General features: G+C 36.7%; 10 protein-coding genes across 10 annotated transcripts; 5 read left to right on the top strand and 5 right to left on the bottom strand.

Annotated features, from left to right (window-relative positions):
• The first annotated feature begins 36 nt into the window (after window positions 1-36).
• Window positions 37-752, top strand: EV154DRAFT_513105 (uncharacterized protein). Its single transcript, XM_051601995.1, has 4 exons — window positions 37-105; window positions 211-251; window positions 337-461; window positions 519-752. The coding sequence occupies exons 1-4, from the start codon at window positions 78-80 to the stop codon at window positions 607-609; spliced, it is 285 nt and encodes a 94-aa protein (XP_051456271.1). The 5' UTR covers window positions 37-77; the 3' UTR covers window positions 610-752.
• EV154DRAFT_445472 (DNA polymerase family B-domain-containing protein) lies at window positions 753-5,697 on the bottom strand. Its single transcript, XM_051597089.1, has 11 exons — window positions 5,583-5,697; window positions 5,365-5,518; window positions 5,170-5,306; window positions 4,461-5,100; window positions 4,216-4,398; window positions 4,009-4,157; window positions 3,576-3,948; window positions 3,371-3,506; window positions 1,142-3,302; window positions 975-1,071; window positions 753-912 (listed from the first exon to the last, which is right to left on the bottom strand). Exons 1-11 carry the CDS (start codon window positions 5,664-5,666, stop codon window positions 776-778), a joined length of 4,251 nt encoding a protein of 1,416 aa, XP_051456270.1. The 5' UTR covers window positions 5,667-5,697; the 3' UTR covers window positions 753-775.
• Window positions 5,698-7,206: 1,509 nt separating this feature from the next.
• Window positions 7,207-8,527, top strand: EV154DRAFT_513103 (uncharacterized protein). The gene is made up of 2 exons (XM_051601994.1): window positions 7,207-7,989; window positions 8,060-8,527. Exons 1-2 carry the CDS (start codon window positions 7,328-7,330, stop codon window positions 8,442-8,444), a joined length of 1,047 nt encoding a protein of 348 aa, XP_051456269.1. The 5' UTR covers window positions 7,207-7,327; the 3' UTR covers window positions 8,445-8,527.
• On the bottom strand, window positions 8,390-10,449 carry EV154DRAFT_513101 (uncharacterized protein). Its single transcript, XM_051601993.1, has 9 exons — window positions 10,296-10,449; window positions 10,154-10,231; window positions 9,934-10,094; window positions 9,855-9,871; window positions 9,747-9,798; window positions 9,544-9,681; window positions 9,176-9,477; window positions 8,757-9,119; window positions 8,390-8,693 (listed from the first exon to the last, which is right to left on the bottom strand). The coding sequence occupies exons 1-9, from the start codon at window positions 10,392-10,394 to the stop codon at window positions 8,470-8,472; spliced, it is 1,434 nt and encodes a 477-aa protein (XP_051456268.1). The 5' UTR covers window positions 10,395-10,449; the 3' UTR covers window positions 8,390-8,469.
• Window positions 10,450-10,543: 94 nt separating this feature from the next.
• Window positions 10,544-12,330, bottom strand: EV154DRAFT_513100 (Alpha/Beta hydrolase protein). Its single transcript, XM_051601992.1, has 5 exons — window positions 12,089-12,330; window positions 11,875-12,026; window positions 11,051-11,809; window positions 10,893-10,985; window positions 10,544-10,812 (listed from the first exon to the last, which is right to left on the bottom strand). The coding sequence occupies exons 1-5, from the start codon at window positions 12,284-12,286 to the stop codon at window positions 10,572-10,574; spliced, it is 1,443 nt and encodes a 480-aa protein (XP_051456267.1). The 5' UTR covers window positions 12,287-12,330; the 3' UTR covers window positions 10,544-10,571.
• A 607-nt stretch (window positions 12,331-12,937) lies between these two features.
• On the top strand, window positions 12,938-13,850 carry EV154DRAFT_513098 (uncharacterized protein). Its single transcript, XM_051601991.1, has one exon. It carries the CDS (start codon window positions 13,084-13,086, stop codon window positions 13,765-13,767), a length of 684 nt encoding a protein of 227 aa, XP_051456266.1. The 5' UTR covers window positions 12,938-13,083; the 3' UTR covers window positions 13,768-13,850.
• An 83-nt stretch (window positions 13,851-13,933) lies between these two features.
• EV154DRAFT_423045 (aspartic peptidase domain-containing protein) lies at window positions 13,934-15,169 on the bottom strand (the record flags this gene model as incomplete). The annotated part of the gene is made up of 1 exon (XM_051596115.1): window positions 13,934-15,169. The coding sequence occupies one exon, from the start codon at window positions 15,167-15,169 to the stop codon at window positions 13,934-13,936; it is 1,236 nt and encodes a 411-aa protein (XP_051456265.1).
• A 4,345-nt stretch (window positions 15,170-19,514) lies between these two features.
• On the top strand, window positions 19,515-20,945 carry EV154DRAFT_466535 (HSF-type DNA-binding-domain-containing protein). The gene is made up of 2 exons (XM_051597739.1): window positions 19,515-19,843; window positions 19,907-20,945. Exons 1-2 carry the CDS (start codon window positions 19,581-19,583, stop codon window positions 20,913-20,915), a joined length of 1,272 nt encoding a protein of 423 aa, XP_051456264.1. The 5' UTR covers window positions 19,515-19,580; the 3' UTR covers window positions 20,916-20,945.
• A 32-nt stretch (window positions 20,946-20,977) lies between these two features.
• Window positions 20,978-21,781, top strand: EV154DRAFT_513092 (uncharacterized protein). The gene is made up of 2 exons (XM_051601990.1): window positions 20,978-21,044; window positions 21,102-21,781. Exon 2 carries the CDS (start codon window positions 21,175-21,177, stop codon window positions 21,583-21,585), a length of 411 nt encoding a protein of 136 aa, XP_051456263.1. The 5' UTR covers window positions 20,978-21,044; window positions 21,102-21,174; the 3' UTR covers window positions 21,586-21,781.
• EV154DRAFT_603670 (alpha/beta hydrolase fold-domain-containing protein) lies at window positions 21,676-23,044 on the bottom strand. The gene is made up of 5 exons (XM_051607361.1): window positions 22,769-23,044; window positions 22,648-22,708; window positions 22,387-22,591; window positions 22,050-22,325; window positions 21,676-21,987 (listed from the first exon to the last, which is right to left on the bottom strand). The coding sequence occupies exons 1-5, from the start codon at window positions 23,005-23,007 to the stop codon at window positions 21,821-21,823; spliced, it is 948 nt and encodes a 315-aa protein (XP_051456262.1). The 5' UTR covers window positions 23,008-23,044; the 3' UTR covers window positions 21,676-21,820.
• Between the last annotated feature and the right edge of the window lie 307 nt (window positions 23,045-23,351).

Raw genomic sequence — 23,351 nt, 5'->3', positions numbered from 1 at the left:
TTTTTTTTTTTTTTTCTTTTTTTTCAAAAGCTGCCTTTTTTATTTAATACGCGTTCTACACATTTCAATTATATACAATGAGTTTACTTCAACCTTTTGTTAATCGTGAGTCAGAACAAACAGCCTCATTAAAAAAATACAAAGAAATAAGCAACCTATTCAACAGAATGACTGACAATACCTCGTTCCTTTTTTTTTATACATTCTCAGTTAATGTTTTAGTTGTTACATTAGATGGTCGAATTTTGGTGGTAAATTTACTCATTAATAATACATTCCCTCTCTCTCTTCAAATGCTAAAAAAACCTTTCTTTTTTTTTTGTTTTATGTCTGTAGGGAAAGTTGAGAGGAACAGATCAATCATCAAACCTCATTTTAGAGAAATGTGAGGAACGCGTATTTTCCAGTGAAGGAACAGAAGTTGTACCACTCGGTTTATTTCTCTTACGGGGAGACAATTTGTAAGTTTGGATAACCCGTAAAACAAACATATCCTAACATCACAAAATTCCCTTTAGATGTACAGTGGGAGAAATCGATACCGAAAAGGATGAAACGTTGGATTTACCATCAATTAAAGCGGATCCATTATCAGAAGCAAGACTTTAACATCAAGACACAACACACACACACACAATACACAACGCGAACACCCTCTCCCTTCTCTCCCTCTCTCTCCCTCTCATCGACAAATCAATAACTGTATCATAAAACAAACCGAATGAATAATAATAAAAAAATATGAAAAAAAGGAATGTTTATTTATTGTAAAACTTTAAGAAAGGTTAATTTGGGATAATAATTTGGAAATATCAACATGTCGATATCCTGAACGATCAAGATGTTTTTGAACAGTCTGATATACAGCTAGTAATGTGCGATAGTGTCTGTTAATCAGGATTTCGGATTGAACTAGAGTGTCATATACATTTTGGTTAGTTACTTTTCACACTTTCCTGCAGATTTCAACTTACTTAAGGCCTGCCCAGTCCATTTTATGCTTTTTGCTTTCACAGGATCAAATACCATGGACAAGTACAAAAGTTGGGTATACAATTGCTTATCCGAATACTATATAAAAAAGAAAATTGTGTGAGCGAAAGAATCCACAACTCCACTATCCTTAATTTTTTTTTCTTACCTCTCGCTTCACAGAACCTCGACAGCTGGGGACAACACAGCGACGACCGAATACGGACAGTAGGCGTGTACGATTACCACAAGTGATATCATCACACACATACCAGTTATTATAGTATCGTTCAATATAGCTTCGAGCCGCAAGTTGCGCTTGTACCTTGAGACTCGCTACAGGAATCGTCTTTTTACATTTAGGACAATCTAAACCGCATTGGATGGTCTGTTCATCAATCTTTCGAACAATACCAGTGTATTCAATTCCCTTTTCTCCACATCTACAATTCAATAAAAGTTTGTCGCATGATTTATATCTTTCACTATCACTTGTTTGAGAATCCAGGGTAACAAATTCGACAGAGTTATCTGCTTGTCCAATATTGAAATTGTATCGCTTTGTATCTAAGCCGAGACATTCTGCTAATCGTGCAGGATCAGTACCTTCAATGGGGGAACAAAGACGAGTCAAGGGAGGATGTACTTGTTGATAAAGATACCATTCGATATCAAGTTGCATGCCCTGTTTCACCACATCATCTGGATGATAAGCTCGAAGTGCAGCTCCCTTTTTATCACCGCTCGTTTCCTCATTTACTTTACAAATCACATAAGGCACCATGTCACCGTTCTTTGCATTACGACCCGATTTCAACATGCGTAAAGCCACTTGCACATGGGGTTGCGTCTTGGCATCTGCATAATCTTGGGGTTTCTTGGTCAATTGTTTGTTAATCGTGTATTTTTCCAACGGAATCTCGCCCTGACGAATCTTTTCAGCAACCACTTCAAGGTACAGATGAATTTCGTTGATCACATCTTCTCGTTCTTTATCCGACAAGATCAGATCCAATACATGCGAGGAGACATCGTGTGATAAATCACACCAATCACGACGTACAAGATCAAGACCTTTCGTCTCAACCGTCTCCACTAATTGTCCTGCCTTTTCTTCCACTAAAAGTGCTGCATACTTTTTCTTTTTCAATAATAACAGGTGTTTATAATATCCATCAATACCGATCTCCAAAAGCTTGTATCTTTCATTTACACTCTTTCTTAATTTAGAACCCATTTTCTTGACTTCTTCTAAATCAGTAGAGTTCGTATAGACCATGATAGAATCAGTATCGCCATAAATGACATTCATTTCAAGATGACCAGCCAAGTTCACTGTACTCTGAAGAATCTCTCGACCTTTATGAGTAATCAACATCGCTAAAGGTTTGGCATAGAATCGAGAATAGGTGAAACCAAGACAGCCATACATACTGTTAGCAGTTAGCTTGAGTGCCTTTTGTCGAATATCCAATTGCATATAGGCCGCTTCCGAGATATAATTGTTCATCATGCGCTTCACTTGCTTACGACGATCGACCAACGTACGAATCAATCGAGGTAAAATACCTTGATCCAATCCTTCGTTGGGAACTTCGGGTACCTTTTCTTCTCCGTTTTCTCCTGTACCCTCTACAAACTTACTACGATCGACTGTGGTGAAACAAACGTTATATTCTTGGATGATGGAAGGATACAAACTGTTGAAATCAAGCAACATGACGTATCTATCATAGAATCCCTTTTTGGGTTCCAAAACCAGACCACCAGCATAGGCAGGTTTACGTTTGCCACTGCCCGCCTTTTTCTTGTTGTTATCGGTAGCCATCGCCACAGCCTCTTCATCTCCATCTCGTTCAGCTGCTTGCACTACGACGGCAGTTTTGGGTGCACCAAATGATTTTTCGGGACAAATGTATTTAGCCTTGTGAAATTCATGCAACAACAAAAATTCGTTTCGTTCCGCTCGAGCACCTGTCAATGTTCGGGACCACAAATTACCTGCCAAATTGGTCAATTGATGCGTCAATGGTAAGATCTGAAGCTTAAACATGAGCGCAGACGCCAAGAAAGCATCAAACGAACAATGCTTTAATAAATGAAGTAAACTTTCGGCATTTTCAAAGTATTCGGCAGTCTTGCCAAACTCGATATCTTCACGCGCAATCTTCAATTGGGATTGGGCTAAATCCGTCATACGGTAAGATTTACTTCGGATCAGATCCTTGGAGGCCAAATATGTATCACACACAAGTCGACCACTCATAATCAATTTCTCTTGATAGGTAGAATCACCAGCACCACCAGCACCCGCTTGTAATTTGGGCCAACTAGCATTAGAATAAATTTAGGTTAATTCATTTATATACGCATCAACACCTTTTTTCTTCTTCTTTACTTTGTACGCTTAAGTCTACCCAATCGATGCCAATGTTGAACACGCAATGCTTTCATACGATGCAAAAGTACATCTAAATCAAATCCAGCAAAGTTGTGACCCACAATAATATCAGGATCACACATGTGGATTCTCGCTAATCATGATATTTAGTTTATGATTCCCCACCAATTTTCTCTTTCCTAGTTAATCATGTAAGACTTACCAATTAAATAATTCAAAAGCGCTGTTTCGGTTCTATCTGTTTGAATAATCAATCCATTCTCTTTTTTTTCTTTAGCAACCGCCTCCAAAAAGCTAGCAGGATAGGGTTTGTTATCTAATTGACGTACAGCTGTGAATCTCATCTTGGATTGTAAATCAAGAGGCTTGGTATCGTCAATCATGACTTGATCACATACAAGTGCACTAAAAGCAACAATCTCGTTGACGTTCTTCTTTTCATTCAAGATCGTACGTAAAGAAAGTGACAGGACGACAAGTGGTGGTACTTCAAGAGGTCGGTTTCCTGCTGCATCCATGACAGGATTTACAGTTTTGGGATCATCTACAGAGATTTCCAATTTACACCAGGTTTCCTATCCACTTCAATTTAGCATTTTTTTCTCTCCTTTCCCCTACACCGTCATTCTACTTACACTTGTATTACTGAATTTGGCATCAGCAATATCTAACCAGCATGGACCCATAATATCTCGCTTTGTCAAAAAGTGTTCGAGAGGACCGGTTGTAGCGCCAAAAATATGACTGAAGGTCCTTCCACTTTCTCCTCCACTAAACGCAGGTTCTAATTTTTTCTTTGAGTCTTTGTAAATTGCCGATTTATTCCCCTCTTCCAAACTTACGTTCATAATCATACAGGACCTTTAAATAACTGGATTCGGCAGGAACGTCCTTCAACTCAAAGGCATATTTTCTAACGACCTCTTTGGAGGCAAATTTTTTGATTCTGTATTTCGAGCAAAGATCGGATATTTCGGAATAGACGTCTGTCATGTCCACTGGTGTGGTAGTTTCGGCACCAGAAGCTATAAAGAAATGATCAGCCTTTTTTTTTCTTCTTCTATACTTTTTGCTATAATAATTTTACCATCCAGTTTATATTTACGGGGTAAAACAAATAGATTTCGTTCGATATTTTTTACAGTAACACAGCAACTAACATATTTCTTGGTTTGCTTGTTCAAGACTTTACCAAATACATAAACATAACCTTTTTCTTTACGTTCATAAGCATCATACCACCACATTTTTAAATGTCCATCGGATTCAAAGATATCCATTTGTTTCGCATCGATTCTAATTTCATCTTGGTTGAACGTATCTACCACACTAGCTTCGGCTGCTTTCCAACTCTGGAGATCGGGTCTAGGTGCATTTTTATTGACAGTAAGAAAGTTGGGTTTAAGAGGGTCAGCTATCGTGAGACCAGCGACTTCCTTCTTTAAAAATTCATCGCCGAATACTATATCATCGTCAAACATATCGTCACCCTCATCCATCGGATCGTCATTCTCCACAGGTAAAGTTTCACGAACAGGTTCATCCTTTACAAAAATATCCACATCATCATCTTCAAATCTGACTGGTTTTGCAAACGTTCTGGGTCGACCCTTCACAATAGGTTTTTTCGTCATGAAAGGGTTCTTTGTCGTGTTCAGAGAGGGTTTACCAGTATCGAAACTAGATAATAAATCCTTCATGAAATCTTCTGATTCTTGTTCATCGATCTAGCAGCCAGAAAAAAAAAAAGACGGTCAGTATTCATGACTTTCCTCACATATAAACAAAAAGCTTACAGGGGCAGCTTTAGGTTTCATGGCAGATTTTAAAGTTGAATTGTTAAAGAATCGATTGATTTGTTGATTTGGTTTAGCTACGGTGCTTTCCTTTTCTTTTACTTTCTCCTTCTTTGTGCTCTTTCTCTTTCTTTTTCCTACAAACACTGTCAGAAACCAAGGATTTTCTTCAGTTCCCTTAATTTTTCTTTTTACCGTGCTTGGATTGGTCAGGGTCTTGTTCGTATTCATCAGAGAAATGTTGATCATCAACTCCATTATCAATGTATCCTGCATTATCATCGTCAACAACAAAGTCTTCGTCTTGTTGTGCATCTTCCTCATTCACTTCGTCATAGAGATCTACATCCTATGATTTTCGGCGTCAGTCTTACAATGTATGTCGTCTTTAGTTTTTTTTTTTTTTTTTTTACCTCCTGACGTTTAGGTTTGCCTTTTGAAAGTCTGGACTCCCTCAATTGTTTTAAACGATCCCCTCTTTGTAACCTGGAACTCATGAAGACACAAACGACAAAAAAAAAAAAAAAAGGTTTGAAGAAAGGGCTATATTTTTTTTTCCAATTCACAAAAATTCTTTTTCGCGACTTGGCGTTTTAATTACCGACGCGTTTATTGGTGGTTGTTTGTCGAAATGATTTTGATTAAAAATGACATTTTATAATTTTCCTGTCAAAGTAAACTCCCTGGATATTAAACTTTGACTAAGATAATGTTATACCCAAAATACTTGGAAAATTTAGGGGCATCTTTTGGTATATTTATCAAAGTAATTCGATATATAGAAAAAAAACTTTGTCTAACAAAAACTAGTATTTCAATTATGCCCTGAATATAATTTTTTTAATAATAAAACTGCTCTAAAAACAACACCAGCGTAAAAAGCATTAAATTTGGGCTATAGTTATCTAAGAACACTTTTCATCAAACTTGCAGGAAGAGTATTTAAAAGGCGCATTTGTAAAATTTGGCATTTTCCTCGAGGTATACCCTTTGTGTTTTGGCCGATTTTGGGACTTTTAAAAAAAATCATAAAATCAAAACCTAATGATCCAATATGATATTTTAGATAATTCTGAGCATTTTTTTGGCTTGAAAGGACGTACGGAAACGACAGTTTACTATATGAAAAATTCAATTTAAAACAGCCTGTTAGGCTAAGAAAAGGACTACGAAAGAATAAAAGATCATCTTGAGCATAACATGTGCTGTATTTTTAATGACAGGAACATGCAATCATGTTAGTGGCATCTTTTTCACTATAATATGGTATAGTCAAAGTCTGGAATCTGAGGAATTTACCTTGAATGAACGTGTTTATCAGTAATTTGAGGTTGAGTTGTAAATATAAACAATATTGTGGCCAAACGCTAAGTTGTATTCTATGATTTACCATTTTTTGTTGGGACAAATGCGTGAATCCATGCATTCTAAATATTTTTCATTATAAAATATTGTAATAAAAGTGTCTTTCCGCGAGAGTTTGCATTGACGCCTAAATGAACCTTTCTATTTTCTTCCTTCTAAAAATTGATGAAAACCAATAACAAGTCAACGTTTTTGTAATCAAGTCCGGCTTTCTAGATGTTATTCATTATCACATACCATAATGGATGTTTTGTATTTCGGATAGCACTTGATGTACCTATTCTGTAGACATTTTTTTTATCCAGAAGCTATTTGTTATTCGACTATTGTTTCGATTTTTTCTTTCAACACTTTCTTTTTATGGCCCACCAATTTTGACCATGCTTTTAGAATTCTTGATGCTGTCAACGATATTCTCAGACTGTCAGCAAAAAACTCACCTGTACATTGCGTCAAGAGGTGAGGATCCTGTATCATTTCTTTGTGTGATTGATGGAAATGAAGTCTTTAGTCATGATATAGTCCCTTTTTGTTGCTTGGGAAGAATGACATCTATTTAGAAAAAAAAAAAGGTTCACTTCATTTTTAAGACTTTGTAAGTGGATACATGAGACCCACAATTGACAATCAATGGTACTGTGATTAGAACTAAGCCCGTTTTATTGATAATAACACGCAAAAAAAAAAAAAAAAGAGTCCTGACCTTATCCCACATCTTTTCCTTTCAAATATCGCCCACCCCCTTTTATTTTTATTTCTTTCCCTTTCTCTTGTTTTTTATTTTCATTCTAAAATGGACGACTATATAAAACCAATGATAGATATATCGATTCCAGGCCCGTATATTCAACTCGATATAGTACCACTTACGTTATTCTACATGGTGATCTCCTACCTCGATTACTATTTATATTGTCGTACAACCTTAACTTTTAGCAAATATAAACACTGGCATCGTTTGTACCATCTAATCCTTCCGTTTCTTTTCGCTCCCAAACGACAAGCGTTTTCCACAGCATTTATCGCCTTTCCCTGGTTTGTAGCATCCGTAGGAGCCTACAGCGCACAGTTATACAAGTATCAACAACTTAAACTGGAAGGGCCGCCACAGTCATTTAAAGACTATGTGATATCGGTCGGGATAGAGGGCTTATCGTCACAAGGTCCAGAAGAGAATAAACAAGAAGGGGTTCGTGTGGAGGGAGTAAGAAGGGTGTTGAATCACATCATTATCATGGCGTTAGGAAAAGCTTTGTTGACACCCATATTGTTGCATGATCCCAAATTGTTACTTGCCATGCCTTGGTATTCATGGAACGGCATTTGGTTTGGGTTCCTCATGGGGTTTAAAGGGTATACGCTTATGTTGTGTACAGATATGGGATTAGCCACAATCCAGATTCTCACTGGCGTATCTACTTTGCATGTGTTCAATCGACCATTCTTGGCATCAAGGTAAAAGCCAAAAAAAAAAAAAAAAAAAAAAAAAGAAAGTTAAGGACCAAACCTAAAAAAATATTTAAAGCCCAAAGGATTTTTGGGGAAATCGATGGAATTTAGTTGTACGTAATCTATTTCGTAAACAATTATACACCAAAGAAAAAAAGCCAGCACGAGAATTAGCGTATCATCGATGCTTGGCGTTTCTGGTGAGTGGACTTATGCATGAAAGCATCATGACGTTGGCGAACCGTACCTTGACACTGGAGCAGTTTTGTTTCTTTACTTTGCATGGTTTTGCTGTCCTTTTACAGTCATTGGTTTCAACTAGAATTTCATCAAAATTACCACGCTCAGTCTCCATTGTCTTGACCATGTTATTTTTTGGCTGTACAAGTCAATTGTTTTTAGCACCTTTTCTTCGGTATGAAGAGCAATGTGCTTTATTTGGTCAGCACTCATTTATTTAAAATAATAATAATAATAAAAAAAAAATTATGTAGAAGAACGGCGTCGTTTGTTTGTAGGGTAATCGTCAGGTACGCATACGGTAGGGTCTAGGTTCACATCATTGTGTGTGATATGACCTAAAAATCGTCGAAAGGCCTTTTGTACAGCCTTCATTTTACCAGGCGTTCTTGTAAAGATCCTTATATTTATATCTTGGAATTTGGAGGGGATCATGTAAGACACTTTTTGCTTGGAAATATTAAATGATTCTATATAAAAAAAAGAATGTGGATGAGTGGATGGAGTTAATGATAGTTATTCCTAAAGTTTACCTTGATCATTGAACTTGGAAAAGAACCTAATGGAATCCACTGGGTTTCTTTCCTTCATAGAATAATTGATCTTTGTGAAAGCCACAATGATATCGTGCGCGACAAGTCCGGCATTATCGGTTTGTGAATTGGCGATATCTTGTGCTGTCAATGTGTCACTGTTTAAATGCGCTTCTAATTCAGGTGGTACTAAAAACTCGTCTACAAACTTGTACAAGTTACGCGTCCGAATGTTTTTAACGATACGTCTGGATTCGCTTAATTCCGGACATTTGGATCGCTCAATGGTGCGAATAATATCATCTGTCATGTACAGGTACGCTTCAGGATCGTCTATAGAATCTGCAATCTTCATGTAGTCATCTGAACATACCATGATCAGTTTTCCAATCTTTATATGTGTATATATTAAAACTTACTTGCTGCCATGAATGCATCGACAATCATCAGCTCAAGTGCCTTTCCTACGCGATGGTTATAGATCTGCCTAAACAATGTATAGCGTGTATGAAACATTTCGTAGACGTTATACACCTCCTTCTGATGATAACAAATCTCATTATTAATGACACGGCTGTATCCAGACAGTCTTTTTGGATCATATGAAATCCGAAGGCCCAAATTGTAGGCATCTCTTTCAATGTAATCAAACTTATCGACATCTACACCATTCTTCTTATTGGCCACAATATCAAATAAAAACTTTCGGTCTTCATATTTACTTTTTTTTTTGTTTTTTGTTTATTGATATGAAGTTTTTTTACTTTCTGTCTATTCAATTTCTTACCTGTTGGATCTTGGTTCGCCTGCAATTAAATCCTTGATTAGATGAACATCGCTTGAATCTAAATCGATATTGTTGTCCTCGACCAAGTACTCTAGCATCATTTCAGATGCTTGCTCATGTGTCCATGTTGATCCGGGTCTATTTTATCACATTAATTTCGGTTCTTAACCTTATTCTCTCTCTCTCCCCCCCTTTTTTTTTACCTCGCAATAGGCATAAATGCATTATCAAACACATGACTATATGGACCATGACCTACACTTTAATGGTTATATTTTATCACTCTTTTTCCTTACCACAGATTTTTTTACCTAAATCATGACATAATCTGAATCAAAAGAGAGTTTAGTCATATGTATACAGTTGAAAAGCAAAGAGAAGATATGTTACCCTGCAAGTTTGACACATCGAATTTCATCTTCGGTGATACGTAATTCAGGCTGCTCTCTTGCAAACCTTTCAATCAAGGTACCCGATAAGTGAGATACACCAATAGAATGCTCAAAGCGACTATGACTGGCACCGGGAAATACAAAGTAAAGCGGGCCGACCTATATTAAAGAATAGAATGAGCAACAAAAACAAATGGCCCAAAGTCATTCAAGTTTACTTGTTTGAGATCTCTAAGACGTTGAAATTGCACAGTGTCAATAAACTCTACGGTATAATCGTCCAAAGTTATATGGCCCTAAAGGCAATAAAAGTTTAGTACGAAAATATGGTGCCAACCCAAGGGTCAAGAGGAGATTTACATGAATCGGATCGTTAATGACTTTATGTCCATTGTAAAACGAGCCTGAATGGTGCGTAGGAGCACTGTCATAAGAGTTTACTATATCTCCCACGCTCATGAGGTATATTTTGTTTTTTTTAAAGGAAAAGTAAAAGAAAAAGTGGATTGTAGATTATTACATCATTTATAGTACATGCTATATTTTTTGTTTTTTATAATGCATAAATAATTCTACTCCGACTCTGCGCAGTAAAAAAGAAAAAAAAGTAAGGACAGGCAATGATAAATAATTTATTTAATTGTCTAAAGGAATTTCACTCAACCACTTGTTGAAGAAATCAAGGGCATTTTCAGGTTGATCATAAGGAACCATATGGCCAGCATCAAAAATTCTCAAAAACGTAAGGTTACCAGAAGAACGGACATTACCAGCATGTTGACCTGTGAGATCGCTATACCACTTTTCATCCACGGCAGCGTTATATCCCTCTTTACCGGACCATTCCATCTTTTTACTCCATTCCAAATTACCGACCCTATTCGAAAGAAGCAAACAAACAAAAAAAAGTTTAGAATGTATATTACAAAAGATGCAAGATAAAGAAAAAAAACGTACCAGTTACAGATCCAATCCATATCACCGACATAGAGTAAGACACGGATACCAGCTTCTAAAGTTTCAGCAACATGGCCCGAAAAGTCTTTACCACTAAATATTTCCAAATTAGTAAATTATGGATATTTCTGTAAAAATTATCATGTGTGTCACCCTACCCATCACCTGTTTGATAAAATCTGTAACCGACAGAATTACTGCAGCCAGAATATTTTCCCGCTTTCGCATCCACACCCAAGCTCTCCTTGACCTGCTCATCATTAGCGTATTTCTCAATGGATTCAATCAAGTCATAACACAATCCACTATCACCTTCACAGTCTTTACGGATATCATAGGGGTTCAAACCTGTCTTATCAAAGGCACCGGCTTGTGTCTTTTCACAATACATGCTAGCAGGAATACAAGTAAGCGAGTTCTGGAACTTGTAACAAGCATCCATTAATTTCTCGCAACGTGGGTATGAGCTCTTCATATTTTCACAGGTCTCGGCATCAAACAAAGGTTTATATTCACTATCGGTGGCGCACCCGAACGTTTCATAATGTTGGAACTGGGTACGAGGGTCGGTCCATCCATTACCAATCAACATGGACTGATAGTTAATCTTGATGGCACCAGGAGCTAATTCGTTATTGTTACGGATGATCTCTGTTGAGATAGCAGGAAGATAATGACCACCATAAGACTCACCAGAGATGTGGAAGGGGCTGGCGGCATATTTGGAATACTCCGAAAAGAAGAGTTGTAAAAATGCATAGACATCACGCGCAGATTCTTGCGTGTTTTTGACCTTAGTTTCGCCATAACTATAGCCTACATTGACAGGCTGGTCCAAAAAGACAACGTTGGCGGCTGTGTTCCAACTGTATGGGTTACGCATCGTATCGTTACCATACGCATTGACCTGACAAGGACTATCATTAAGACGTGTTAATGCGTGCGGCCAAAAACAAATATGCTGTTTCACTTCATTTTTTACCCTAATTCCATCCATAAACCCATCATAGAAGAGCAACCAGGACCACCGTTTAACCACAAGACCGTAGGATCGGTGGCAGGGTCTGTTCTGGATTCAAAAAAGTAGAAGAAAAAGTGATCATCGGTATCATGTTTATCGATATATCCAGAATACTAGTATAGAAGACTTGTAAATAAAAAGAAACTTTTTACAGGCAGAGAGAGAGAAGACTCACTTGAACACCTTCTTCGCAGGACTTGGGTTCCTTGATTCTAACGGAATATCCTTCCACGTTATTGCTTTTCAGGATACGGAACCCAAGTTGTTCATACTCGACATGACGCATAGTCACTTGCATGGGAGTCAAGGCATTGGTTAAGACCAAAGACCCAAGCCCAGCAGCGAATGCTAATATTTTCTTTGAAATCAACATGTTCTTTGCGATTAAAAAGAAAAAGAATAAGAAAAAAAAAAAAAGCGTATTCCCTTATCTTTAATTATTTTTTTTCAAAAGGCGAAAATGGGAGACGACTTCACTCACACACACAAAAAAATACCTTTTTCAGTTCAGTAATGTAAACAGTAAACATACTCCGAAGTATCGTTTATTTGTAAACAGACGAGAGCGAAACATTTATAATCAAAACAATAAGAAACGTGTCTCCTGGATTTTATCCACAGGTGACAAATGATCAGTAATGGCTCATAAATGAAATGTAATACTTTATTTTTTTTTGTCGGTGTTACTATGACAAGTGCATTTCTAGATTGACATTCAACAAATTGTTGTTATGACACTGTTTAAAAATGGGTGTTTGTCTCTTAGAATAGGATCGTGATCTATGACGTCAAATAGTTTACTTTTCGGCATTACTCGGTTGAATGAATTAGTAAGAGAGTGTAGTAGGAATGACACAATAAAGGGAGATATTATTTGTTTAACCGGGGAGGCAAACATCTACAAATATGGTAACTGCCTAGGTAACAATGGACCACGTATCAAAATATGTCATGGTATTTTTACTTTCCTGTTATCTGTCACCCAGCAATGAATCTCGTATCTTATCTTTTTTTTTTTTTTTTTTTTTCTCACAAAAATAAAGGTATGCAAGTCTACCATTGCTCCAATTAAAGTTATCAATTGTTTATTTCCCGTCCCTTTTTTTACTTCCCTTTCTTTTCTTTTTTTTTCCCTTATTCTTTTCCCTTTTTTATTCATTTAAGTAGGAAATGAGTTCACAAGATGGATATACATCCTCATCGTGGAAAGAACACCAACATGAGGTAACGGATGAATGTCGTGATTGTAAGCAGCAGTTTCGAAATACGCGATGTTACAATTGTGACACGGGCACCACACCGTTATGGCGCAGAGATGATGATGGTAATAACATTTGCAATGCCTGTGGTTTATATTACAAACTTCACAACGTTCATCGTCCACTCTCGATGAAGAGAACGATCATACATCGTCGTAAGCGAGTTCATATGGCCCGCAAGTTCCCACAAGAACAAACCTTACAGAGAAGACCGTCATTTTATGAAGAAAAAACAGAAAATCATGAGCATCCTAAATTGCTCGATATTATCCCACCACCAACACAGCGAAGATCTTCTTTCCACCAATTATCGCCCATGATTGATAATCACCCATCACCTTCAACTGAGTCATTACCTAATATTCAATCTTTTCTCAGTACATTGGAAGGTCCGCCTCCCTTTGAGGAAGAAGACTTGGCTTTGCCCACCAATGGCGCAGCATTAACCAACATGTTATTATTAGAGCCCGCCAAGTTCTGTAAGGCATTAGCCAATAGAAGGGATCAACTCCAAGATGAAATTAATAGTATCAATCAATTATTATCTCAATCTTCTTCCCAGCAACAACAACAACAACAACAGAAACAGCAGTAAAAGTACCACTCATCAGTCATTGAATCTAATAATAGTACAATAGTATCAGGATCAATTCATATACCATGGAAATAATATAATGATAATAATAATAATAATAATAAAAAAAAAAGAAGCATTTGTTTATTATTATATAATTTCATTGTGTCTCTCCCTGTTTTTATTTTTATTCTCCTGTAATTGATAGTGAAGTCTTGGAAGGAGCAAAGCCAATACGGGGAATATCACCGAAATCAAAAACGGTGACAAAGTCTCGAAGAACCATATTTCCAATAATAAATTTATCGTCAGAGGGAATAAACAAGAGTAAACATTCATCTTCGGAAGCCTTTTTGGTAATTAATTGTGATACGGGTAAATTGATATTGACAAGTGATTTATCAATGGAAGATTTAAAGTATATGTTAATGGAATCGAGACTGGAGCCAAATTGGCAATCAATGGTATAGACACCATTTTCATTTAGCGCAAAGGAAGTATTTTGGTTCATGGTGATGGAGAGTGCTAAATCATTGGCCAAAGCACGAGGTAAATACATGAAATTTGATCCTGTATCTACACCAAAGGGAGTTTCTATATTAAATTTGAAATTACGTGACTCTTCCACATTCTGGTGGTTGTGGAACTGGAAACCTTGGACATTGACAGACCATCGATTGGTATCCACCAGATTTGTATAGATGAACTTGTCTGTAATTGCTTCGGTATCAATGCCACCCAGCACCAATTTACCACCGTCATTGGTCATTGACACTGAGAATACCGGGTTTGGGATCTGACCAGCTTTGTAGAGTGAAATCGGGAACGGGTCGTATTTCTCTCCTTTCCCTTGCAAGAAGCGAGAAGTGCCGTCGGATAAACCAGCACCCAAGATTCCGTCCAGGATAATATGATCGACATCTGTACTGGCCTCTTGTTCTGAAATTGGCCCAACTGCATTTGTGACATAGGCCATCATTTGGTCTTCGATCGTCAAATCGCCCATGGAGATGGTATCCTTAAAATAAGTTCCTCTAGCACTACCGATACCATACGTAATTAAAAAATCGTCCTGTAATTCCCCAAAAGTACTAGATTCTGATTGCTTAAAATGTTTAAGAAATGTAGGGCAACCATCCATAGCTGAACATTCTGTTGAAGGTATCCATGTATCCGCACTGCCCGTATCAAATATCAACATAAAGTCTTGTGCGGGTGTCCCAATCGATACTTTGACTGCTAATTCACTGAGGTCAATGTCTTCCACAAGTGGGATGGTCGTTCCTCGTTTGCTGAGTCTATTGGTGGTGCTTTTCACACGGTGGAGAGGGACATGAATGGCTTTGGGAATTATGGCTGGTAATGCCATTACCTGTGTTGATAATAAAAATAAAAGTATACTCTTTTCTAATTGAATGCGCATTATGATAATAGTAGTATAATAAATAAATAAAAGAGAGAGAGAGAGAGAGATGAAAAAGATGTCTATGAAATAAGAAATTCTTATATTTATAGGAGGTTCTCACTTTCTCTCTTTTGGTAGAAGGGGGTCATTTTTATAAAACTTGAACAATCACGTTATGAATAACCAGAAAAAGAACCATGAAATAAAATAAAAATGCCTTTGTAAAGTTTCAATACAAAATGCAGGAGTGTGTGTATTTGTGTGTGTGTGTGTGTGTGTGTATGTGTGTGTGTATTTGTGTGTGCGCGTGTGTTCTTGTGTGTGTTATTTGTGATCCCCTTACGCACTATTAATAGAATATAAAAAAAACTGTCATTTTTATTCTCAAAGGCTTCTGTTAACAGAACGACGTAATGGTGCACCCTCTTTTGCGACTTGCTCTTGTTCGTGTCCACCACTGGAGGTCACCGAATTTTCTTTGGTGTATGTCTTTAAGCGGTTCATTGTGTAGTCCTTACTAAAAGTATAAGCTGCCAACGCAGCTAATGTCGCAGCCTCCATTAGTTCTTCCATGTTCCCATTAACTTATTCTACTATTCAGCTAATACTTACACACTGCAAGTGTTGTCCTATGCAAAATAAAAAACAAATACAAAGAAAATGGTTAGCCTTATAATACCACTTGTTCCCTTCCTTTTGCTGTCTTACCAACCGATCAATACTGATTTGGGTGTGTTCTTGATCATTTAATGTAGTTTATTGTGTGTAAGAAAAAAGAATTAGAAAAAAAAGTAGCCTGTTGATTTTTTCGCACTGACATGGTGCATAAAGTCCGCTCCCCAAGCTGGGATCTGTTTCCCGACCGTTATGGGATGCACTGATATAAATGACGAAAGAAAGAAATATATATACGTGCTTTTCCACTATATTTTATGGTTCTTTCGCCTAACGAGACAAAAAAGAAAGCGGAGGGGAGGGAGGGAGGGAGGGAGGAGGGGTTGGATGAGGACAAGGGCATCTTGGTCTCTTTCTTTTTCTTTTCTTTTTTGATACGTCTCTCGGAATGGGTTTTGGTCACCGGTATGCATGCACACAAGAGAAGAGAGAGAAGCGCATATAACAAATATTACGTGGATTATATTGATCATTTAATAAAATTACATGTTGGTAATGGTATCAAGCCACCGCATCCCTCCTCTTTTCTCTCTGCCCCCTTTCCTATCGACCCCCGCCTGTCCCCTTCCCCTCCCCATTGTGGCACATCCCAGTCAAATTTTATACACACACAGACTGATACGTACATTATGGAGCAAAGCAGCAGCAGTAGTATTATTCGCAAGCAATAAAAAAATAAAGATGGAGAACGGTGTTCTGAATAGATGAACCGGAAGACCTAAATAAAGCGAGTATGAGTTGGATCTTCATTCAGCATAATCGACACAAAAGGCAACGTGTTCTAAAATTAACAATGATTTATGTTTAATATCATGGGCTGTTGCATCCCTATACAGTAGATTTGGGCGCCATATGCACAGTGTCACGTCCTTGGATCACAAACGTTATGTGATAACGATGATAGGGAATGTACACTGTGGGAAACTTGGTAGTTTTTGATCTAACTCTTTTTATTATATTTTCGATACGGACAGTTTTTTTCTTTATATAAAATGACCCTCTTTTACAGAACAACCTAAAGTAAAACATAAGTGTCTTGATATTGCGAAAATAGTTATTATGTGAAGCGCGTCAACTTCAAAGTAGCATTCTTTAACAATTCGTTATTATACTTTTGGTAGTGCAACTTGATAAGGCAAAAAAAATGAATGCGCATATCGTACAAACCTAACCTCGATAGCTCTGGTCTCAAAAAATTTGATTATCTTTTGCAAAGACATATAAAGTATTCCACAAAAGTAAAAGATTAAAACACTAAGTCTAACTTTTTTATAGCGTAAACTCCATGGTATTTTTGTAAGTTGTGTTGCTATACAACATGATATATCTTGTCGAACTATCAAATTACTGATAATCAAAAGGGTCTCACATCATACCACATTCCAACAATAGATGTCGAATAGCCACACTAACAGAAAGAAAAAAATTAGCACTTTATTATCAAATTGTCTATACCAGAGATAATCGAAATTAGAGTCGTTAGTAAGGCAATCAAATAGTAAATGATGCGTGTTCTTAAAATAGTATGAGATTATGCATACAAAATTAATAACTAAAAGGGTAATGCAGATCATATTTGGGGACCGAGATAAAAGTCTGCCATAGATTGTGTAATACCCTGATTCTCGTTGGGATTTACAAAGAACAATGATTCGTATGTGCGAATGTCACAAAAGAAATATCGTTCCTTATTTTTATGATGAAATCACAAAAAACTATTGTTGTATGAAACAAATTCAGTTGATGTAAAACAAACTTCATTGTGTCTTTTATACGCAAATAAATGAGATCGTATTTCCATTAAAATAGGTTATAACAATTTAGAGTTTGAATGAATCCGACAATACTTCTCACACCATTATTAATATCTCGAGATACGACTTTCTTTGATGTATATGTTAGTTCTTAGATGTAAAAGAGTTAAGACTTTACGATGGTTTTCTGCAAGAAGATGTACGGATCGTATAATCACCAAAGACAAGAAACAGTAAAACAAAAGCGGAAGAAATACTACTTCGTATCAATTACAAGATAAATCCCAAATTTAGGTGAAGATAAAACTAAAGAATATTTATTAAACAGAAAAAAAAGGGGAGTATTCACAGGAAATGCTCTCTCCCGTGTAACAGCAAGCCATATTATTATTGGCTGCAACACTGTTTTTAATGCTTCATAATACTTGTAAGCTTCATTTTGCGAAAAGGTAAAAGATCGGTAGCCCTGACTCCTGGAGGTTTACCTTCATTGCCGTAATAACTGTTTAAGCATTTAGACACATTTGCTCTAGCTTCTAGATATTTTATAATAGCAAATGTTGAAATGATGTCTTTAGAATTCTTGGGCACAATAATTTCAAGTTCTGCTCCTGCGGAAAAACAAAGAACCTCGCACTGATAAATTTGCGAGATATCGTACAATAACAATGTCCCTGGGGGTTTCATGTTGTCCATTAAAAAGACAAATTATATAATCGACAGATGAATTGTGCCTATTTTCTTCAGCTTCCTTCACATTACGAACCTTCAGACCATGCCCCTTAAAGTATTTCAGGGAACAAACCAGGCTTTCACTAAAGCTGTACTTATGATTATCGTATGCTCTTGTGTACTGCAATCGACACTCATTATCAATTGTAATCATGTTCACCATTACACTACATTCAAAATAAAATAGTGCCATTATTTTAAAAAATCGGTATTTAATAGATATTTCATATACATCATTGTATTAATATAGTTATACCTTCATCTACATCTTCCGTCAGTTCTGGATACTGTTAGTGAATTTTATCAACACTGACTGTACCTCTTACTGGTTGCTTTCCCTGGGCAATTTTTTTTTTTTTTGATATTAGAATCTGAGGATATTGTAAAAGCTCTAAATTGTACGCACCAATTTATCATTAAAGTACTTTTTAAAATGCATTATTTAGACTGACCTTTAAAGAAAAGTTGTTCTTGTTCTTGTCAGGCCCTAATGTACATGTATATCATTAAACATTGTGTTATTAATTAATTTTTACGTAACATCATTGTACTCACCTGTTTTTGAATCCTCATCAGGGTCTTTAAAATAGCACCTTTTCAATTTGAACGAGAACTTGTGAATAAATACAGCCTTTTGGCGGGTACATTAAAAAGCAACGTCTGGAGTAGTTATGTATTGGTTGCTTATTGTTAAATTACAGATCCAGCAGCCAATAATTGAACGATTCAGATGTCTGAGTAACCCCAGCAGTATCCCAGCACAAAATTTTACCAGCCGCAATCTGAGAGAGATTTGAGGCATTGTCACGTTGAAAAAGTACTAAACAAGTAAGGACCCTGTTTATTTGCTTGAACAATGGAGAGGGTCTCCAGACAGTGTACCTGAATGTAACGAGAATAAAGAGGACTGGCCATGACGCAATTTTTCTTTTCTTTTACCCGTGCGCGTACTTCAAATTGTAAATGAGGGACGTCTATGGATGGAACAAGCATAAAAAAAAAAGTGGGATTATTTGCTCATCGTATTGCAGCTTCCCTAAGCCATAAATCGAGCAAAGAGGTGTAATAGTATAAATCAATACAGTGTGGTTGCATAAAAAGGAATGCACTGTGTAGATACACGCATCGGCGAGTTTATTATTTTACGACGTGATTTCATTGGTTATGAGGTTTATTATCGTTATTTTTTTTTTTTTAAGCTATTTTTATTTTTATTTTTTGTGTCTGAACCTCTTTCAGTTAAATAGGCTAGGGGTTTTACAATAGAAATGAATAACGGACATAAGAATTCGGTAGCATCCTTAGGAATCAACACACAATTTAGCACTAGCTCAGTTTCTTCAGGAGGCTCGCCTTTAAACTCGCCGTTAATATCGCCAGCACCAGGATCTCCTTTCCCTCCAGAAAATTCATCTTGGGACCAATTACAAAATCAGTTTACACAACAAATGTCACTTCAGCCACCTTCACCTGCCCCACCAGTGTCGAGTAAATCAACAGGTGGAAATACCTTTGTACATAAATTATACAAGTAATTTGGATTTTGTTTGTTTCACTTTATATATTTTTGTGTCTTACTTTTATTTTTTATTAGTATGGTGGTGGACAAACAATATCAGCATTTGATTGCTTGGACATATACAGGAACTTCATTTATTGTTTGTAATATCACTGAGTTTTCAAGAGATGTATTACCCAAGCATTTTAAACATAACAACTTTAGTAGTTTTGTTAGACAGCTCAATATGTATGGATTTCATAAAGTGAATAAATCACCAAGGGGCCATCGTACGTTAGCCGAGAATCAGATCTGGGAGTTCTCACACCCAAAGTTTCTGAGAAACAGACCAGATTTACTAGATGAAATTAAGCGTAAAGCATTAGAAACAGAGTCTGTCCGAAGAGACACTAGTGATATCAACTCGCACATGACGATGATGCAAATGTCACAAACAGACATGATACAACAAATATCTCAACTACAAGAGAATCTGAACCAAGTTGTTCATGAGTTGACAGAGACCAAAAGAAGACAACATGTTCAACAACAAATGATGAAAGATATGATGGATTTCATGACTAAACAGTATGGTGCGATGCCACCAGCAGTAGCATCATCGACCGTGCAAAATATGGAATTATTTGAAATCAAACAAGATCCAGATAGACCACCACCGCCTATTTTTATTACATCAGCAGATAACCATCATCACCAGCAGCAACAGGGTGGTAATTTCTATCTAAATGTCAATGAACAACCTTCTTCGCCTAATTCAGCTTCTTCTTCACCGCAAATCTCCCACAATAATAACAATAATAGTAATTCACATCCACTTTCTGTACAAACCCACACAAGTATGAATCATCAATATCAACAACAACAGCAAAGATCCCCTTCTTATCAATCCGCTATAAATACGCCTTTACCTCCGAGTCCTTGCCCAAGTAATGGGAATTATTTATCTCATACGGAAGACCCATATAATCCAACAAGCCCAATGGCTCCGAACTCTTTTATACAACAGCAGCAACAACAACAACAACAACAACAGCAGCAGCAGCAGCAACAACAACAGCAACACTATAACAACTTTCATCCATAATAAAAAATAATAAAAATGAGTTTTAAATATAAAAAATGTTTTTGAGTGACGTATAATTGGATTTTTTTTTTTTTTTCTCTTTCTTTCTTTTTCCTTTTAATCACGTCTTTAATTAGAAAGAGAATTCAAGTGAGCTAATGTAAAAGACCTGTTATAGAGACCTGATACTGATCTAGTTTATTACAGATTTATTCAAGCATACAACAAAAATAGCCGCTTTTTTTACCTCTTTTTTTGTATATAAACCAACAACAACAATATGCTCCCTCTTTCACTCTTACATACAGCAGCTGGTCACCCCATGTTGGTTGAACTCAAAAGTGGCGAAACATTCAATGGTCATTTAGTCAACTGCGACAATTGGATGAATTTAACTTTACGTGAAGTCATCCAAACCTCGCCCGATGGTGACAAGTTTTGGAGATTACCTGAATGTTATATTAGAGGAAACACAATCAAATACCTTAACGTACCCGAAGAAATTGTAGATATGGTTAAAGAAGATGAAGGTAGACAAAGACAAATGGCTGGACGTGGACGTGGACGTGGACGTGATAATAATTTCAACAACTCTCGTGGTGGCAGAGGTGGAAATGGTAGAGGTGGTAGAGGTGGAAGAGGTGCTTCAGGTCCTAACGCTAATGCTACCGTGATTGGTGCAAGATCATAAGGGATCTCATTTTATATACTTTATTACCAGATACACTCACTCACTCACTCGCTTCGCCCTCACTCACACAAAAAATATTAAAAATACATGAACCGCAATCCTACCCTTTTTTTTTTTTTTTTTTTATAATACTTTTTCTTTTTACATCTTTTTTTTTTCTTTTTCTTTTTTTTTTTTTTCACATATATATAAACACACATACATTGATCGTAGATGAATAAAATTACATTTATCTTCAAGCAAAACATCGGCAAAGAGCTCCCATAGCCATATCTAATGAACTTAAGGTTTCCTCGGAATACAACAACGAGTTTGTCATAAATCCGTGCAAGACGCCCAAAACACGAGTGCTGGTGACAGGTACACCAGCCTGAATCAATTTACGAGCAAAAATTTCGGCCTCTAACATGTTAAAAAACGTTAAGTACAAGCTCCCTATTTACAGTACTTCCATGTTGTTTTACCGTCTCTTAATATATCTGCTTCTGCAGTTATAATCAAAGCAGGAGGCAAATCTTTCAATTCATCCAGCGTAGCCTTGAGCGGACAAGCAAGAATGTTTTGTCGATCCACCTTGTCAGGTACATACAAATCCCAAAAATACTCCATCATCCTGCGAACGAGGCCAAAGTCTTTACCAAATTCGTAATAGGATCCTGTATTAAAAACTGCATCGGTCACAGGATAGAACAAGACTTGATAAACAAGCTTTCTCTCTTCATTTCGTTCCTTATCAAGCACTGAAGAAAAAAAAATTAGTGATTTGATACCTGTCTAGTTTGTTTGTAAACATTTTCTTACAGGTAACAGCAATGGCCAAGTTACCACCAGCAGAATCACCGCCGATAGCGACACGAGTAGGATCGATCTTTAATGTTCCGCCATGTTCCAAACTTGTAACCCAAGAGAAAACACTGTAACATTCCTCAACAGCGATAGGAAATTGAGCCTCAGGGCTTAAAGTATAATGTACATAAAACACTGCACATTTAACCGTATCAGCAATCTAAACGATAATTAAAATCACAATTTATCTACACATACAAAGGAACGCAAGTGTACCTTAGAACAAAGAAACCTGTACGCATCTTTATTTGAATGCAACGCCCATCCTCCACCATGACTATACGTTTCGCTAAAGATGAGCCACTCAGCTAAAAAGAAATCACAAAATGTACCTTACATGTAGATTAACGCGGGTAAAACGCTGTCTTTACTATCACTTGGTCGATAGACATCGACACTAAGATCTGGTGTTCCAGGCACGCTCATTGTCTCGACATTGACAACAGGAAAGACGGCAGGTGATTTAAGTTCAGGCCTTGCTCGCAACGCATTAATTTCCAAATAAGCTTCATCGAATGCAGGAAGTGCTTCTAAGTATTTACGTGTAGTACTTGTTACTGTTAAATAAGATGCCATTCTTTTTCTTTTTCTTTTTTTTTGCCGGGAGACACTAAAAATAAAATGACAAAGGAATCGTTACAGTCATTCGAGTTCTTTTTTTTTTTGATGATCATTGTTACACAATTGGCCGTGATTTTAAAACGGCATAAATTTTAATAATACGTTTAATGTCATTATGGTTCTCATAGATCCTCTTGCAATACATCATATCCAAAGATAGAAGACACATTGTTTCAGTGAGATTTTGTTGCAAATGATACTTTTTTTAATGGTGTATTATAACAGCTACGGAGAAAAAAATTGTACATTGTCACTTGGTAACGATTGAGCACATTGAAAATCAACTAACAACATTAAAT

Source organism: Mucor mucedo, assembly GCF_025094135.1.
Source record: "Mucor mucedo strain NRRL 3635 chromosome Unknown EV154scaffold_63, whole genome shotgun sequence".
Taxonomy (NCBI): Eukaryota; Fungi; Mucoromycota; class Mucoromycetes; order Mucorales; family Mucoraceae; genus Mucor; species Mucor mucedo.
This window is presented reverse-complemented; position numbering and strand designations above follow the sequence as displayed.

What these genes read in the sequence shown, in the direction of transcription:
- EV154DRAFT_513105 (XM_051601995.1), top strand. Translation starts at nt 78, where the DNA reads ATGAGTTTACTTCAACCTTTTGTTAATC. An exon ending in ACTTCAACCTTTTGTTAATC is followed by an intron (nt 106 to 210) that starts GTGAGTCAGAAC and finishes ATACATTCTCAG; the next exon opens with TTAATGTTTTAGTTGTTACA. An exon ending in CTCTTACGGGGAGACAATTT is followed by an intron (nt 462 to 518) that starts GTAAGTTTGGAT and finishes AATTCCCTTTAG; the next exon opens with ATGTACAGTGGGAGAAATCG.
- EV154DRAFT_513103 (XM_051601994.1), top strand. Translation starts at nt 7,328, where the DNA reads ATGGACGACTATATAAAACCAATGATAGATATATCGATTCCAGGCCCG. An exon ending in CGACCATTCTTGGCATCAAG is followed by an intron (nt 7,990 to 8,059) that starts GTAAAAGCCAAA and finishes AAATATTTAAAG; the next exon opens with CCCAAAGGATTTTTGGGGAA.
- EV154DRAFT_513100 (XM_051601992.1), bottom strand. Translation starts at nt 12,286, where the DNA reads ATGTTGATTTCAAAGAAAATATTAGCATTCGCTGCTGGGCTTGGGTCT. An exon ending in CCTGCGAAGAAGGTGTTCAA is followed by an intron (nt 12,027 to 12,088) that starts GTGAGTCTTCTC and finishes CTTCTATACTAG; the next exon opens with TATTCTGGATATATCGATAA. An exon ending in ATGGATTGGATCTGTAACTG is followed by an intron (nt 10,813 to 10,892) that starts GTACGTTTTTTT and finishes TCTTTCGAATAG; the next exon opens with GGTCGGTAATTTGGAATGGA.
- EV154DRAFT_513101 (XM_051601993.1), bottom strand. Translation starts at nt 10,394, where the DNA reads ATGAGCGTGGGAGATATAGTAAACTCTTATGACAGTGCTCCTACGCAC. An exon ending in GGCGAACCAAGATCCAACAG is followed by an intron (nt 9,478 to 9,543) that starts GTAAGAAATTGA and finishes CAAAAAAAAAAG; the next exon opens with TAAATATGAAGACCGAAAGT. An exon ending in CGATGCATTCATGGCAGCAA is followed by an intron (nt 9,120 to 9,175) that starts GTAAGTTTTAAT and finishes TGGTATGTTCAG; the next exon opens with ATGACTACATGAAGATTGCA.
- EV154DRAFT_466535 (XM_051597739.1), top strand. Translation starts at nt 19,581, where the DNA reads ATGAATAACGGACATAAGAATTCGGTAGCATCCTTAGGAATCAACACA. An exon ending in TTTGTACATAAATTATACAA is followed by an intron (nt 19,844 to 19,906) that starts GTAATTTGGATT and finishes ATTTTTTATTAG; the next exon opens with TATGGTGGTGGACAAACAAT.
- EV154DRAFT_513092 (XM_051601990.1), top strand. Translation starts at nt 21,175, where the DNA reads ATGCTCCCTCTTTCACTCTTACATACAGCAGCTGGTCACCCCATGTTG.
- EV154DRAFT_603670 (XM_051607361.1), bottom strand. Translation starts at nt 23,007, where the DNA reads ATGGCATCTTATTTAACAGTAACAAGTACTACACGTAAATACTTAGAA. An exon ending in ACAGGTTTCTTTGTTCTAAG is followed by an intron (nt 22,592 to 22,647) that starts GTACACTTGCGT and finishes ATTATCGTTTAG; the next exon opens with ATTGCTGATACGGTTAAATG. An exon ending in AGCAGATATATTAAGAGACG is followed by an intron (nt 21,988 to 22,049) that starts GTAAAACAACAT and finishes TTAACATGTTAG; the next exon opens with AGGCCGAAATTTTTGCTCGT.
- EV154DRAFT_445472 (XM_051597089.1), bottom strand. Translation starts at nt 5,666, where the DNA reads ATGAGTTCCAGGTTACAAAGAGGGGATCGTTTAAAACAATTGAGGGAG. An exon ending in GGTCCTGTATGATTATGAAC is followed by an intron (nt 4,158 to 4,215) that starts GTAAGTTTGGAA and finishes AGAAAAAATTAG; the next exon opens with AACCTGCGTTTAGTGGAGGA. An exon ending in GGTAGACTTAAGCGTACAAA is followed by an intron (nt 3,303 to 3,370) that starts GTAAAGAAGAAG and finishes TTCTAATGCTAG; the next exon opens with TTGGCCCAAATTACAAGCGG.
- EV154DRAFT_513098 (XM_051601991.1), top strand. Translation starts at nt 13,084, where the DNA reads ATGAGTTCACAAGATGGATATACATCCTCATCGTGGAAAGAACACCAA.